At 36.3% G+C, this 16,443-nt stretch overlaps 1 protein-coding gene across 2 annotated transcripts in view; it reads right to left on the bottom strand.

Moving 5' to 3' along the window:
* The window catches only part of RBM17 (RNA binding motif protein 17), a 39,751-nt gene extending 24,425 nt beyond the window's left edge, over nucleotides 1-15,326 (bottom strand). Inside the window, exons 1-2 of one of the 2 annotated variants that reach the window (XM_031938500.1) lie at nucleotides 15,190-15,326; nucleotides 5,029-5,175 (exon numbers count right to left, since the gene is read on the bottom strand). In XM_031938500.1, coding sequence (XP_031794360.1) covers nucleotides 5,029-5,157 — 129 coding nt within the window. In that variant the 5' untranslated portion in view covers nucleotides 5,158-5,175; nucleotides 15,190-15,326. The remainder of the gene's footprint in view (nucleotides 1-5,028; nucleotides 5,176-15,189) is intronic. The other variant, XM_031938501.1, reaches the window with a different exon arrangement.
* Between the last annotated feature and the right edge of the window lie 1,117 nt (nucleotides 15,327-16,443).

The raw sequence follows: 16,443 nt of genomic DNA, 5'->3' as shown, positions 1-16,443 counted from the left end.
GTTTTGCAATAATTCTTTTGCACCCCAGAAAACCAATTTCAAAAGGTTATCAGCAACATTTTATTTTAACAGGATTTTGATTATCACAAAATGTAACTTAAGTTAAAGACTTGGTCTGACCTAGTAATTCAAAAACATGAGGAGTCAGGCATTGATAAGTTCAAATTTTAGCTCCACTAGGGATAATGATTACCCAATTTTTGTCCTTTACTTTTTTCATTCGTGAATAAAATGGAAAATTTGTAACTCTTTTTGGAAGTTCATCATATTTCTACAATTTTTCAAATTTAGAAACTGGCAATTTTCATTCAATTAAATCCTCAATGTCTTTAAATTATATAAGCTCACTAGAAATATGGTGATCTTGTGGAAAGAACACTGGAATGAGAATCAGTAGACCTAGTTTTTCAGGGAGGATCTGAAAAGATTTTCATTACTTTAAAGGACTTGCGAGAAAAATACTTTTTACTAAAGTGCAAAATACTGTATAAATAAGTTAATCAATAGAAACTAGGATAAATGCATTATTCTAAACTATTATACTAGAAATCTTATACTATGACCATGTAATATATAAAATGTTTTAAAATATGGTTAAGAACGATGGTATCAAACTCAAATAGAAAAGATCCCAACAGGCCAATTACTAACTTATAAAATTACAAATTAACATCATAGATGTTTGTTGTATTTTTACTTATTTTGTTAACCATTTCTCAATTGCAATTTCATCTGGTGCATCACTATCAAGGTGTACTTGGGAACTTTATGGCTAGCAGTTTGATACCTCTGGCCAAGAACATCTTGGTTATATACAACAATGCTTAAAAATTCAGAGATTTTTCCTTATATTTTTCCATTAAGGACACAATTTCTATGCAGCTAGTTTTATCTAATAAAATATCTTTATTGATGTAAATAAAACAAACCATATTTCTATAGGTGAACTGTTGACATAAAGAGTCCAGAGAATACAATGTCCACATTCAACATAGTTTTGAACAGCAATATTTTTAATACTTAGAATGTTTGTCAATCTTTATCTTTCTTCTAAGTGTGTTATCAAATTTTTTTTCATCTGTAACTCCTACTGAACTGAGTGTTGGTTCATTACACAGGAAATTAAGTTTTCATGTTGTATAAAAAATATTTCAATTATTAAATTTTAGTAAGAATATTTATCACTTTGCAAAGCAAAAGTAAAATGACTCCAAGTAAAATTTACTTTAAAGATAAAATGACTTCATGAAACTGATCTCAGCGGATACTAATTAAGAATTCCTAGAATTACAGCTTAAAGTAGCCTTAGAGTACACATAATCTAATGCTTTACTCAGTGAATAAATTGCCTTTACAAAATCCCTAGCAATCTCTCAGAATCTGCTTAAATACTTTCAGTTACACTGAATCAATTAGATTGTGAAACATTTCTACAACTGCTAAAGGAATTATTCCAAATTTTCGGCCCAACTCTGCATATAACTTCTACCAATTGTCAAATATTAAGACATTTTAACTTTTGAAATAGTTATGCTCCTCCAAGATTTCTCCAGGCTAAATATCTATAATTCCTTCTAGTATTACTTATTAATTTTAGAGTATAAAGGGACAAAGAGAAAAATCAAAAGAGTATGGATCAGAAAATCAGAATAAATTTGAACTCTTAATCCAACTAATTATAATGCACTTTAAAGGAAATCCAAACAAAGATTTGGTTAAGCAGACATACTTGATGGTTACATTAAAAATGAAATCACCTCCAGTTACCATTAAATTACATAAAAATAAGTAAACAACAAATTGGATTTTTATTCATTAAAAATATCAAAAAGCCAAAACAGATAATAGTTCATGCTGGGAAAAGGATTTAAATATCCTTTAAAGTTTAACTTATTTTTATGTTTTTTTTTAATTAACATTTTTTTCTTTTCTTATTAAAGCTTTTTATTTTTAAAACATGCATGGAACATCAACTCTTGCAAAACCGTGTGTTCCAAAATTTCCTTCCCTTCCTCCACCTCCTTCCCCTTCCCGTCCCCTAGATGGCAAGTATTCCAATATATTAACATTTTCTTTAACTCCTATTTTCCCCAGGAGGAAAAACAAATCCTTTGGGGGGGGAAAAATGTGTGTGTCTATGCACACATATATTTATATGATGTAGTCAAGCAAAAACCCTTGAATCCTCATTGGTCATTTTATTGATTATCTGTTCTTTAATGATTCACAGTGTTTATTTTTAGTTTTGATATTAGAGAACTTCTTTTCCCATTTGTCCTGATTTGCTAGTCCACCACAAATATTCCCAGGTCTCTTTGCAACCATCAAATTAATTTAATTAATTTTTTAAATGGAGAAATATCCCATTATATTCATTTACTTTAATTTGTCCAGTCATTTACCAAAGGACTGACACCTCCTTTGTTTCCAGTTCTTCCCCATTTCAAAAAGAGTGGCTACAAATACACATGGATGCTTTTTCTCTTTTTTAAAAATTCTATGGGGTCATAAGCCTACGTATTGCTGGATCAAAAGCAATGGATTTTTTGGACATAGTTCAAAACTGTTTCCCAGAGAGACTAGACCAAATCACCTCTACCAACAGTATATTAATGTGCCCGTTTTTCAGGCATGTCATGTTTTCTAGCATTTGTCATTTTTCTTTTTTGTCAGTTTTGACAATATTATATGTGAGGTGAAACCTAAGAAGAGTTGCATTAGTCTGCAGTTTTCTAATTATTGGTGATTTGGTGCATTTTTCATACTGCTGTTGATGGTTTGAGTTTCATTCCTTGAAAGCTTACTTATTCAAGGCAGTTTTCAGATGAAGAAATTAAAGCTATCTATAGTGACATGAAAAAAATGTTCTAAATCACTACTAATTAGAGAAATGCAAATTGAAATAACTCCGAGGTACCACCTCTCAGATTGCCTAACATAATAGAAAAGGAAAATGATAAATGCTGCAGATGTGAAGATACTGGAACACTAAAGCACTGTTGGTATAGTTGTGAACTAATCCAATCATTATGGATAGCAATTTCAAACTATGCCCAAAGGGCTTATAAAACTGAGCATACCCTTTGAACCAGCAGTGCCATTATTAGGTCTGTATTCCAAAGAGATCATATGAAAGAGAAAAACACCTATGTATGCAAAAATATTTTTAACAGATCTTTTGTGGTGGCAAAAAACTGGAAACTGAGGAAATGCCCATCAACTGGGGAATGGCTGATCAAATTGTGATATGAATGTGATGCAGTACTATTGTGCAATAAGAAATGGTAAGCAGGGGAATTTTATAAAATCTGGAAAGACTTACTATGCACAATAATAGCAACACTGCACAATAATTAACTATGACTGACTTAGCTCTTTTCAGCAATAGAATGATCTAAGATAAGTCCAAAAGATTTATGATGGAACATGCTATTCATAGCCAGAGAAAAAACTGGTGGAATTTGGATGCATAGTGAAGCATATTATTTTTGCTTCCTTTATTTTTTCCTCCTTTTATTCTGTTTCTTATTTCACATCAACAGAAAGTACTGTGTTTGTGGGTGATGATCATATAGTAAAGAGGTAAAAAAGGTTATATCCCTAATGTACCAAATCTTGACTAATGGGGTAAACATACCATCAATAAAAGATGTAAAGTAACAGAACAAGTAGCAAAATCAGTTAGGAAGCATATATTAGCCCTGCTCTCAAGGAACTTACTTTTTTTTTATTTTTTTAATTTTAATAGCCTTTTATTTACAGGCTATACATATGGGTAACTTTACAGCATTGACAATTGCCAAACCTCTTGTTCCAATTTTTCCCCTCCTTCCCCCTTCCCCCTACCCCCTCCCCCAGATGGCAGGATGACCAGTAGATGTTAAATATATTAAAGTATAAATTAGATACACAATAAGTATACATGACCAAACCATTATTTTGCTGTACAAAAAGAATCGGACCCTGAAATATTGTACAATTAGCCTGTGAAGGAAATCAAAAATGCATGTGGGCAAAAATACAGGGATTGGGAATTCAATGTAATGGTTCTTAGTCATCTCCCAGAGTTCTTTTGCTGGGCGTAGCTGGTTCAGTTCATTACTGCTCCATTGGAACTGATTTGGTTGATCTCATTGCTGAGGATGGCCAGGTCCATCAGAATTGGTCATCATATACTATTGTTGTTGAAGTATATAATGATCTCCTGGCCCTGCTCATTTCACTCAGCATCAGTTCATGTAAGTCTCTCCAGGCCTTTCTGAAATCATCCTGTTGGTCATTTCTTACCGAACAATAATATTCCATAATATTCATATACCACAATTTATTCAGCCATTCTCCAACAATTGGGCATCCACTCAGTTTCCAGTTTCTGGCCACTACAAAGAGGGTTGCCACAAACATTTGTGCACATACAGGTCTCTTTCCCTTCTTTATGATTTCTCTGGGATATAAGCCCAGTAGTAACACTGCTGGATCAAAGGGTATGCACAGTTTGATAACTTTTTGAGCATAAGGAATTTACTTTCAAAGTGGAAAACAATAGGAATATTTAGGACATATACAAATTAAATTCAGGGTAACCCAGAAGAAGGCACTAGCAACTGGGAAGATGAAGAAAATTCCATAGAGAAGTGATAAGCTGAGTTTTGAAGGTAACAAGGAATTCCAAGAAACAGATTAAGAAGGAAGAGCATTCCAGGTCACCCTTACATCAGAAAACAAAGCAATTTGCTTTCTTCATGGCTTCATACCTTCTTCTGAGAAAATTCTGATATCAGTGGTAGAAATTGTCTCTCTATTTTGCCTGGCACTACCACATTCTAAAGTCACAATAGAGGCTGGGATAGTAAATTGGTTTTCGACTTCACTACAACTATATTTTACCTCCACAAATGTATAACCCACTAAGCCATCCATCAGCCCAATCAGAAAAGGAAGAAAACATCTGTTATAATCAAATCATTCATGATCTTGACAGGTAACCAGCTCTACACTGTAGATGTCTGATTTGTTCCCAGTTATTACCTTTACCTTTGCTTGGGTTAAAGCTGCCTTCTTGACTTGCAACTGAGACTGTAGCAGTTTGAAATTTTTGGACCAGCCTTCTGTTTTTGAATCACTGGTCTCCACTCCCAGGTCATCATACAAGGACATCTTTTCTTCTTTTTAAAGCTAAAAGACAAGAGGTGGAAAAGACAACACACATTTGAATATTAAGCAGAGAGCAATTAAGCTTTCAGATATTTAGATTTACCAAAGGGTTCAACTGTCAACAAACTGGTAATCATACTTCCAATGCTAATATATTTACTTCCTTCCTTCCTCTCTAAAACACACTGTTTTATGAATCATGCTGGGAAAGAAACAGAACAAAAGGGAAAAACCATGGGAGGAAAAAGAAGTGAACCTAGCATGTCTGATTTATATTCAGTCGCCATAGTTATTTTTCTGGATGCAGATGGCATTTTCTAGCCAAAGTCTATTGGATTGCCTTGGAACTGATATATCTTAGAATCAATGAATACAAAAATTCTGGAGTTAGAATCAGAAATCTAGTCCAAACCTCCTAATATTACAGATTAGGAAACTGAGACCAACTGAAGTCAACTGCATATCCAAAGCCAATAGAGGCCAATTCTATTTCTATGCTTTCTCCTGCAACATGTGACCTTCTTTGTATATCATTTTTTAAAAATCTTTTAAACAATCTCATGTTTACTGCTCATGAGAAATTTGTGATAAATGACTCTTAAGTGATTTTTCTTGGTCCACAGTATACAAATATAAAGCTAAATTCTGAATTCACCTATTATGAAATAACTAAACATTTCTATCTCAAATTTTAATTTTAATAAAATGCTAATAGTTTAATCTATTTAGTATTTTAGTTTTCCTCAATTACATAAATAATTTTTAAAATTTGAGTTTCAGATTATTTTCCTTCCTCCCTTCTTCCCCCCATTAAGAATGTAAGCAATTCTATATTAGACTATACATGTGTAATCGTGCAAAATATTTCCATAATGGTCACATTGTGAAATAGACCACTCTCCCCTCCTCCCCAAAAAAACTTTCAAGGAAAGTAAACAAAGTTAAATAATAATAATAATAATGATGATGATGATGATGTACTTCAATCTCCAATCACACCATCAGTTCTTTAGTATAGATAGCATTTTCCACATATCCTTCAGAGCTTTATTGGATCATTGTATTGCTGAGAATATTTATGTTATTCACAGCTGTTCATCTTACAATACTGCTGTTACTTAGTACACAATATATTTCATTTTGCATCAGCTCACAAAAGTCTTTCAGGTTTTTCTGAGTTCAATGCAAAGTTAAAAATCAAAAGGCAATTTCTCCCTTAGTCTATCACAAAGGCTGTACATTAATGCTTAAACATGAAACTCAAATAGAAACCCACCAACCATTAGAACATAAAGTCCTTGAAAAGTAAAGACTGTTTCCTTTGCTAATTTTTGAATCCTCAACATCAAGCACAAAATAAGTGACTAACAAATGCTTACTAAATGACTGAATTGTAGATATCAAAGGAGCTTCAAGGTTAAAAAAGAAATTGTGTTTTAAAGTTTGTTAGAATTTGGGACATATTTAAATATGTGGTAAAAATCCAAGGTTCAACTCACAAACATGTGTAATGTAATACTAATACCAGAAGAGTCCTAGAAACAAGGGACCATGTGTTACAAAAGAGGAAAAAAAAAATCATCTTTTTTCTTGGATGTAGTATCCAACCTAGGAAAAATTCTGAAAACTGAAGTTTGCATTTTCAATTTTCTCACTTCTGTTTCTCTATATTATTCCCAATTTCCTACTGTTCCTTCTCTCCTTTAAGATCCTCATCTATTGCCCATCACTAAAGGGTATTTCACTCAGGCCTACTTTGCCCTGGCCCCACTCCACAAATGTTCCACTGTAGCAAATTACCTTTTTTTCTTTTTCTCTCTTCATGATACTTCCAATCCCCATTATTACAATTAAGACAAGTTGGAAGAATAGTCCTCTAATCTTCTCAGAAGGACTTTTTTGAAGCCCTCAAATTAGCCTAACCTTTGCTAAAGCCCTACTTTAGTGAGAGACAACTGCCAAAAGTTAAACAGACTCATATAGGTTTGATTAAGAATTGGGTGAAAATTTTATGAGTTGTTCAAAGATCTGTCCAAGTTTGGTAAGGTTCATCAGTGTAGAAAACAGAAAATCACTTCTTAGCCATGGCCATGACCACAACATCTCATGGCAACCATTTACTACAGGTGTTAACCTACATTCACAGAACTCAGGAGGTACTTGAACCTGAAATGGGAAAAAAAATTATATTTTTATTTTCATTAACCTCTCACTGTTAATGAGTATTTTCTTCACCTGTGAAGGTAGGGAATGAACCACAGAAATATTAACATATATGACTTTTATCATTAAAGAAATTTTCACATCACATTACAGCTGAAAATTAATTGGATATACAACTTGACATATATGTTACCTTGTCAAAGACCATCCCATAGTCTAATATTCTTATTAAAAGACAAAATTCAACTTCAATTTGCTTATATTCTAAATGTATTGTCTTATTGCTTAACAGGTTAAAAGCTCATATTTACTGAATCATAAATTTGGTTTTTTAATATTTCAAGAACTATTTCAATATAACTGACTTCCTTAGTAATTAACACTATATTATTTTATTTTATATATTAAAAAATTATTCTCAGAAGTAGACTATAGGCTTCACCAGCCTGCCAAAGGGACCCAAGACATAAAAATGATCAATAATTCTGTCAATTAAGATAGAAGAGTCACAAAAGGTTATTACCTTTTTAAAATTTTGGGTTTCTATAGTTTGGGAATTACTGTAGTTTGTGTTTAGATTACAGCTCTGTAATAGTATACCAATCAAGAATATATTAGAAAATACTTGTCTAATTCTAACAAGGGAACATTTCTGAGGTTTCAGTTTTAGGCACAAGCAATGTTTTTAAATCAAAAGGGTAATAAAATAAATAATGACTAATATCTAACTTGAGTCACTGAACCACAATATTAAAGAGCTGGAAGATTCTTGACATTAATTTTTTGTATCTATTCCAAGCATCAGGGATATATCACTACTCTGTTCTTTTTCTCGCCCTAAACATAGCATTTTCCAAAAGCCTCAGGTGATTCTGGCCTTTAGTTTTTCTGACATATTCATCAAGAAGCATATAATATTTTAGTTCATCTCAGTTAAGTATTTTTCCTTTCATGTTTTGTACATTAAAAAAAAAAAAAAAAGGCACGAGTTAATTCACTGAATACATACTTAAAGGTAATTTTTTCCTCCTGGACTATCATGACTTCTGATACCATATGTTCACTCTCTTCCAAGGCTCTTGTTTCTTCTATTTATTCTAGCTTATCAGAATCAGGTACAAAAGTACAATTCATTTCATAGCTTTTACCTTCTGGGAACTGAAATTATGAAATCCATATTTTGTCTGTTCTGTGATTTGTGTCAGGATATAAGGTGCAAATAGATATGATATAGCTATCTTTGAATACTGTGAGCTGTTATATAGGAGAACTGGACTTCTTGGTCCTAGAAGGTTAAACAGGGAGCAATGAGCAGGGTATCAAAGAATAGAGAAGTATGATGTGAGAAAATACAGCCACCTTTCCTCCCACCGCAGCCCCAGGGCAGAATGGATAGCCTTGGGTCATATATCATAGTATTGGCATAGCTTAGATAACTATTTGTGGGGAATAGTACAAAGCCTTCAGCTTTCAGGTATGTACTGAAATTGATGATTTGGGGATTTCATCCAAGACTGCTTCTACGAATTGGTCATCCATTTTCTCCACTAGCTTGGGCATTCTAAAATACACTACTAAAGATGATATCATCTATTTTTCTTCTTCTTCTTCTTTTTTTTTTTCTGTTCCCAAATGCTTCTTTACCATTTTTCACCTCTTAGGTTCAAGGTTTTCTACATAGCTCTGTATGTTATGGATATGTAAGCCTCTATCCCTTCTGTCTAGTATTTTTTTAAAGCACAGTTCCTGATACAAAGAAAACTTACTAAATGCTTGTTAACTGATTGATTTAGAATAAGATTTACCTTTTCTTCTAAAGACTCATAATTGAGTTAGAATTTCTATCTCACCAAGTCTCACAGAGACAATTTTACTTTATCAACTATACTATACTATAACACCATGATTTATAAACCTGAGGATATGAAGATCATTTCTATCTTTTTTCTCATTTGGGGGTGGTGGTTCATGTATTACTGAATAGTTCTTTTGCTAACTTTAGGTTAGATCTTTATTTCACGATAATATTCTCCCTACATGCCAAATTTAACAATTATATGTAGACTTTTTTCCTACTATCCAGCACTCACATCAGACTGTCAAGTCTCTTAGAGAATATATTCTTACTAGTTGCCAGGTTAAAAACAACACAAACAAACAAACAAACAAAAAAACAAAAACAAACAAACAAGAACCTAGATTTCTAAGAGATCTGAGTTCATATAGCTCAAATTACAGACCTATAATCACAAGTGAAATAGAGGCAAGAACCTTAGTGTATTAGATAACCAAAAATTCTTCATCTGAGCATTTTAGATTAAAACAAAACAAAACAAAAACCATTAACAGTAATTCTTAAAGCCTAGAAGAAAGAGAATAAAATAAGAGCTTGAAATAGCTAGTAATTCTTTTCCACAACCTTCAGTCTGTGAACTATGTACCTTCACAAAAGTAAATCAACAAGATTTGCAGAATTTTGCTTGTGAATTCTATTCTATCACTTTAAAGATGGTTCTAGGAACAAGTCAGTCAGTTGGATATTTCTCAGTAGTTTTTCAAACTCTTGGATTTTTTATGTCTTTCTGGCCAGACTGACTATAAGCTCCCTGAGGTCAGAGATTGTGTTGTTTTTGTCTCCAGAACCTATCAAAGTGTCAAGCACTTAATAAATGCTTATTGATCAACTGACCTCACTAAATTCAAGTCATTATGTTAAGCTCTGAAATAACATTGGGGAAAAAAAAGGACTAAGACAATACAATTAAATGTTAACCACACACCTCAAACAGCAGAAAAAGAAGACCTATAAAAGTTCTGGTAATAATAAGAAATTCATATCTCAATTTGGAAAGCATCCAGTTGAATTTTTATCTAAGGACATATTTTAAATAGCTCCTTCTCTCTGTATATATTGTAAAGAGATGTTTATTTTCTTGAATGTAAAACAATCTTATACAGAAAAACAAAACAAAAAAAAAGCAATATCCACAAAATATGTAGCTACATGATACACATGCTGTTTCATGTCTAATCAATTTTTTTTTAAAAAAAAATGAAGACATAGAACCCTGTATACAGTAATAGCAATATTGTTTCAAGAACTGAATAAATTATTTTACTTATTATAAATAGCCAAATTAACTTTAAGAAAATATGAAGATGTTATCTACATCCAGGGAAAGAACTGATAAATAGACGCAGAGAACATAAACAGTTCTTTCTACCTACCTACCTACACCTACACACACACCTATTTGTGTCTAATGGTAGTCATCTCTAGAGCTAGAGGGAAGGGGAAAAAAAAGAAATTTACATAATAATTTTATTATAGATTTGAAAGGAATAGAAAGTTGTGCATGGACTTGCAGTTTCCTGTACAACCATCATGGAAATGCTTGTTTTAATTCCATAAATTAAAATTTTAAAAACTTGAAGACACAGAAATTTCTTATGCCTTCTTGGCACCCCTGCATTTGTTGCATTTTAAAACAAAAAAATGTTTTAAATAAGCCACTGCTTTAATGTTTTCAGTTCATTTATATTCACCACTATTATCAAAATAACAGCATAAGACAGCTAGCACACTGAGAAAAGACTCTTTGAAAAAAAGCAGTTCAGCAACGGAACAAAGCTGAAAAATAGCACAGACTTCCTCTATAATAATAAAGGGAGGTGCATTTTCTTAACTCTTCTACAAGACCAACCTTGGTCATCATAATAATACAGGATTCCTTTTCACTGTAGTGCTTGCATGTAATTGTTTTCCTGGTTCTACTTACTTTTCTCAACTCATGTCTTCCAGAATTTCTCTGAATAATTTACATTTGATAATAATAACATATATATAAATAATAGCTAGAATTTGAAAGCACAACCTTGCAAGGTAGGTACTACCTTATCACCATCGCACATTTGAGGAAACTGAAGCCAAAAGAGATTCAAGTAATTTGGCTAGGGTCACATAGCTAGTAAGTTTCTGATATGGGATTTGATCTCATCTTCCTGACTTCAAGTTCAGCACTGGGTGACCAAGATACCCAACTGCTTACATTGATAACAAATGTCAAAGAATAGTAATATTCCATTACATTAATGTACATCAATCCTTTTCTATTCTCAATTTAACAAACACCTACTTCCAGTCCACTGCTAACACAAAAAGCATTGTCAGGATTATTTTCCACGTATGAGACTTATCTGACTTCCTCGGGGTCTAATAGTACAATCTATAGGTAAAAAGGTGTGGATATTTTGGCACTATTTTTAAAGTCCTAAGTCCAAATGGCTTTACAGAATGACTAGTCCAATTAATGGCATACTACTGAGTCTATTGGTGTGTCTGTTGTAAAGTGCTGTTAAAGAAATCATACCTATCTTTGCAGCTCCTTCTCACTACAGATTTATCATACCTTCTCTCCTACCCCAAGTCTTTTCTGCTTTAGGCTTATCATTCCCCCTTTCTTCAACTAATTCTCATACAACACTGCACTGAAGATTGCCTTTTCAGGTTAATGCTAATTTTCCCTGAGATTTGAGCACAGAGTTTCAAATCCACATAACTGAACTACCATTTAGCATCTATTTTTCTTGAGAATAGCATAAGATTTGTCATGTGCTTTGATGAATGTAGACAAACCATGTAACGTTTCTCTCACCTACCAATCCAACAACTGTTTTTCAAGGAAAAAAATTTAGTCTGGTATGATATGTCCTTGAAAAAGCCATAATGACTTTTTGAGATTATTTTTCCCTTATGGAGAAATCATCCATCCTCCTTAACATGTTCCAGAATTGTGTGAAGAATCAAATTCAAGCTCATTGGCTTATATCTTGCAGAGTCCACTCCCTGTCTCTTTTTTTTGACATTCAGAATATCCTGTATTTCTCTTACTAAAGGTATCTATTTCAAATTCAACAAGTCCAAATTCGTTTTCCACTCCCAAACTCAGCCCTTTTACAAGTATATGACCACCTTTGCAGTCAGCTGAATTTAAAATCTTGGTGTCAACCTCAACTCTCCATTCTTATTCACCTCATATAAATCAATTCTTCACTTTGTCTTCCTAGGGCTAAAGCATCTTTCCCCTTTTCCACAGTCGCACAGACATCACCCAGGCTAGGCCCTTATCATCTCTTGCCTGGTTCTAACAGCTTCCTAACTTGTTTCCCTACCTTCCAAACACTGACAACAAACCACCCTTCACTCTGCTGATTAAATGAGATATCTGCAAATCACTTCATACGTTGCCTGGTACATAGTAAGGTGCTTTAAAAATGCCCTTTTTCTTTTCTCCTTCAAAGGCTAGGTCCAACAACGTCACTAGCTTGGCTTCTACTCACCTGCTGCTGAATGAAATTAGAGAAATTACCAAATTGTGTTGAACCCCCAACAAAGCAAGACAATCCTTTTATCTCTCTCTAGTTGAGTCACAGTCCCACTTCAAACTTTTTCATCATTCTCAAGGCCCCACAGTTTTCCTGTCCCACCTTCTCAACTCAAAACATAGGATTTTATTGAACCTTCTTTCTTCTTGGTCACTCTAGGAGTCCATTTGGACTTCTCTTTTCATCCCACTTCTCACCATGACCAATCTGTTGCCAAGTCCTGTCATCTATACCTCTGTAGCGTCTCTGGAATAGACCACCTCTGCTCCTCTGACAATGACACCTCTCTCTTAGAGGACCACATCTGCTCAATCTGGATTACTGCAAAAGCCTGTGGTTCGGTTCCCTGACTCAAGTCTTCCTCTACATTCCAGTCTCCCTTCTACTTAGCTGTTGGCTTCCTTAAATACAGGCCTGGCCATGTTACCTCCCTATTCACTGAAATTCAGTGGTTCCCTATTACCACCAGGATAAAATCCAAACTCCTGTTTAAAATCCTTCATAACCTAGTCCTTTCCTCCCTTTCCTGCCTTCTTGCACCTTACTTGCCACTTCCCTCCCCATTCCCTGTCTCCTCCTCCCCCCAGTTATCTACAATCAAGCCACACTTTCTTGTTTGTTCCTGAAACAACATTTCATATTTTTGTATTCCTAAATCATAGTACTGTCCCTGGCACCTAGCAGATATTTAATAAACTCTAAAATATTTAAAAAATAAAGATTCTAAATCCTGAAGAACTCTGGGAACTTTAAGATCACTGTAGAGTGGCTAAACAATAACATCAAGTCTTCCAATTCTTCTAGTACTCTAAAATGTAATTAAGATGGAATCAAAATCATCAAGGTGAGCCTAATGTTCTGTAACTTTCTCCCTATTTTTCGCTGATTGGTCATCTTTCTGTTGGCCTTTTCCGTGCTTTCCTTTCCAGTCCAAAGATCATATTCCTTAGTAGAGAAAACAAGTAGTTAAAGAATACAGCAGCTCTCTTTTCTGTTGGTGGCTATCACTTTATTTACTGTTTTGGGTTTTTTTTGATCCTCTCCTTTCCCCCCAAATGTGTAAGCTCTACCACTCCTCCCCTTTTGCAGCTGCCGTTCTTACCTTACCTTTCTTTGCCTATCTTCTCTCATCCCGAGCTTCAACACTTCTGACACTATCTTTAAAAGACCACCTTTGACTTTAATGCATGCTGTTACCAGCCCTTGCTGATATCTTCCATACGTCTTAGTTCTCTGCACATACACACCAGTCTTTTTGGATAACTCTCTCCTTTCCTTCTCACCAGAAATTTATCTTTGTGTTTTTACAACTCATTCTATTCTATTTCTTACTGCTCCTGGACAGACTCTCCAGGTAAAATTTTAGTCCATGGGATCCTATTCATACTTTTTCTAAAAACTCTGAAATCTACTCTTCCTCCAAACAAGGGCAGATATGTCAAACCATGTCCAGTTTTCCTCACCTCAATCTATCATAAACACTAAAATGGAGCAGTCGCTTTATCCATGTTTATCCATCATTTCCACCCCAGCAACAATTCCTTTCACTGGTGTCCTTCACTTTCTGAAAAATGAAATTATCCCTTTAATCCTCCACCATTCACATGCCCCTAAGTCGGGCTAGTGACCATGTTTCTGGAGAGGGGGAAAGGGAAGAGAGAAAAAGAAGAGGAAGGGGGTTAGAGTAAGAAAGGGGAGGAGAAAAGAGAAAGGTGAAGAAAGGCAGGGGAAGGAGATCAAAGAAAGAAAGCAAGGAAGGAGTAGGGGAGGACAGCAAGAAGTTCAGAGATGGGATAATAAGAAGGGGTAGGAGGGGATGGGAATAGGGTGGCTGGGATAAGAGTAAGAAGGTAAAAGTGGATTTGCGAGAATAGACTGAGAGGGAGCAGAAAGGGGGGCAGGAAAGGGGTCAGCAGAGGGGTAAAGGAATGGCAAGGGGAGCAGGTGGGGTAGGATAGAGTGAGAGTAACAGGGAAGGTATTGGGGAGGAAGAGGAAGGGGAGAAGCAGAAAGGGGATAAGGAGGGGAATAGAAGGACCTGAGAAAAGAGCTGAGAGAGGGGAGCAGGAAAAAGCAGGCCGTTCCCTTCTCTTAGGAGAAAGGAACGGGGGAAGAAGGCAGCAGCAGGAGTCCGGGAGCGGGAAGAGGCCGGAGCAGGGGACTCCTTACTCTCAGAAGAGAAAAGCTGGGGACACAAGGAGGCGGGGAGAGGCGGGGGGAGGGGCCAGCAAAGACCTCCAAGGGGACCGAAGCGTCCGGGACGACAGGTGTCGGGCCCGGGAGGTCCCGGCCCGAAGCGGCCGGCCAGTCTCCTCCGCTCCTCCGCAGCGCGGCCTAGAGCCGGCCCGAGCCCGGGCCAGGGGGCCGGGGCCGGGGTTCTCGTTCGGGCCAGGCCAGCATGGGCCTCGGGGAGGAGGGGCGGGGGTCCGTCGGGGAGGCCAGGCGCGGGTCGGGAACCGGGGCTGGGGGCTGGAGGGGGTGACTCACCCGGGGGGACCGGCTGGCTTTCCCCATGGGCCGGAGCAGCAGCGGCAGCGGGGCTGAAGGCGACCGGGGCTACCGAGCCGCACTGCGCAGGCTCCGCGCCTCCACCAACCGCGTAAGGGCACAGCAGCCCCGGAAGCGAGGCGGGAGAAGGGTCACAACGCAAACGGCGTAAGCGTCGGGAGACGTACAGCCGCGGTCCGTACGAATCCCTGCGCCAAATACGTAGAGCAGTCTGCGGCAAGAAGAGAGGGTCAGAAGCAGGCGGAAGGAGCAGGCGTCTGGTTGTCGAGCGACATCTATGGGTGGGAGGTCAGGAGCCCGTCTCCCTCCTTGCCTCTCTCCCGCCCAATACCAGGCTCTGAGCTTAGGGACGCGACCCGGGCTCTGAGCTTAGGGACGGGACCCGGGGCGCACGGGACTTTTCTTAGGGTGCTTTTTTTTTTTTTTTTTTTTTTTTGATCCATGTTTTCTTTCACAGCATGACTACTATGGAAATGTTTTTCATGACTACATATGTATTTTTTTTTTATTTAATAGCCTTTTATTTGCAGGATATATGCATGGGTAACTTTACAACATTAACAATTGCCAAACCTCTTGTTCCAATTTTTTACCTCTTACCCCAATTTCTCCTCTAGATGGCAGGATGACCAGTAGATGTTAAATATATTAAAATATAAATTAGATACACAATAAGTATACATGACTAAAAGTTATTTTGCTGTACAAAAGAATCAGACTCTGAAATATTGTACAATTAGCTTGTGAAGGAAATCAAAAATGCAGGTGGGCATAGATATAGGGATTGGGAATTCAATGTAATGGTTTTTAGTCATCACCCAGAGTTCTTTCTCATGTAGCTGGTTCAGCTCATTACTGCTCCATTAGAAATGATTTGGTTGATCTCGTTGCTGAGGATGGCCTGGTCCATCAGAACTGGTCATCATATAGTATTGTTGTTGAAGTATATAATGATCTCCTGGCCCTGCTCATTTCACTCAGCATCAGTTCGTGTAAGTCTCTCCAGGCCTTTCTGAAATCATCCTGTTGGTTGTTTCTTATCGAACAATAATATTCCATAACATTCATATACCACAATGTATTCAGCCATTCTCCAACTGATGGGCATCCATTCAGTTTCCAGTTTCTGGCCACCACAAAAAGGGCTGCCACAAACATTCGTGCACATACAGGTCCCTTTCCCTTCTTTATAATCTCTTTGGGATATAATCCCAGTAGTAACACTGCTGGATC

This window comes from Sarcophilus harrisii, chromosome 5, assembly GCF_902635505.1.
Source record: "Sarcophilus harrisii chromosome 5, mSarHar1.11, whole genome shotgun sequence".
NCBI lineage: Eukaryota > Metazoa > Chordata > Mammalia > Dasyuromorphia > Dasyuridae > Sarcophilus > Sarcophilus harrisii.
This window is presented reverse-complemented; position numbering and strand designations above follow the sequence as displayed.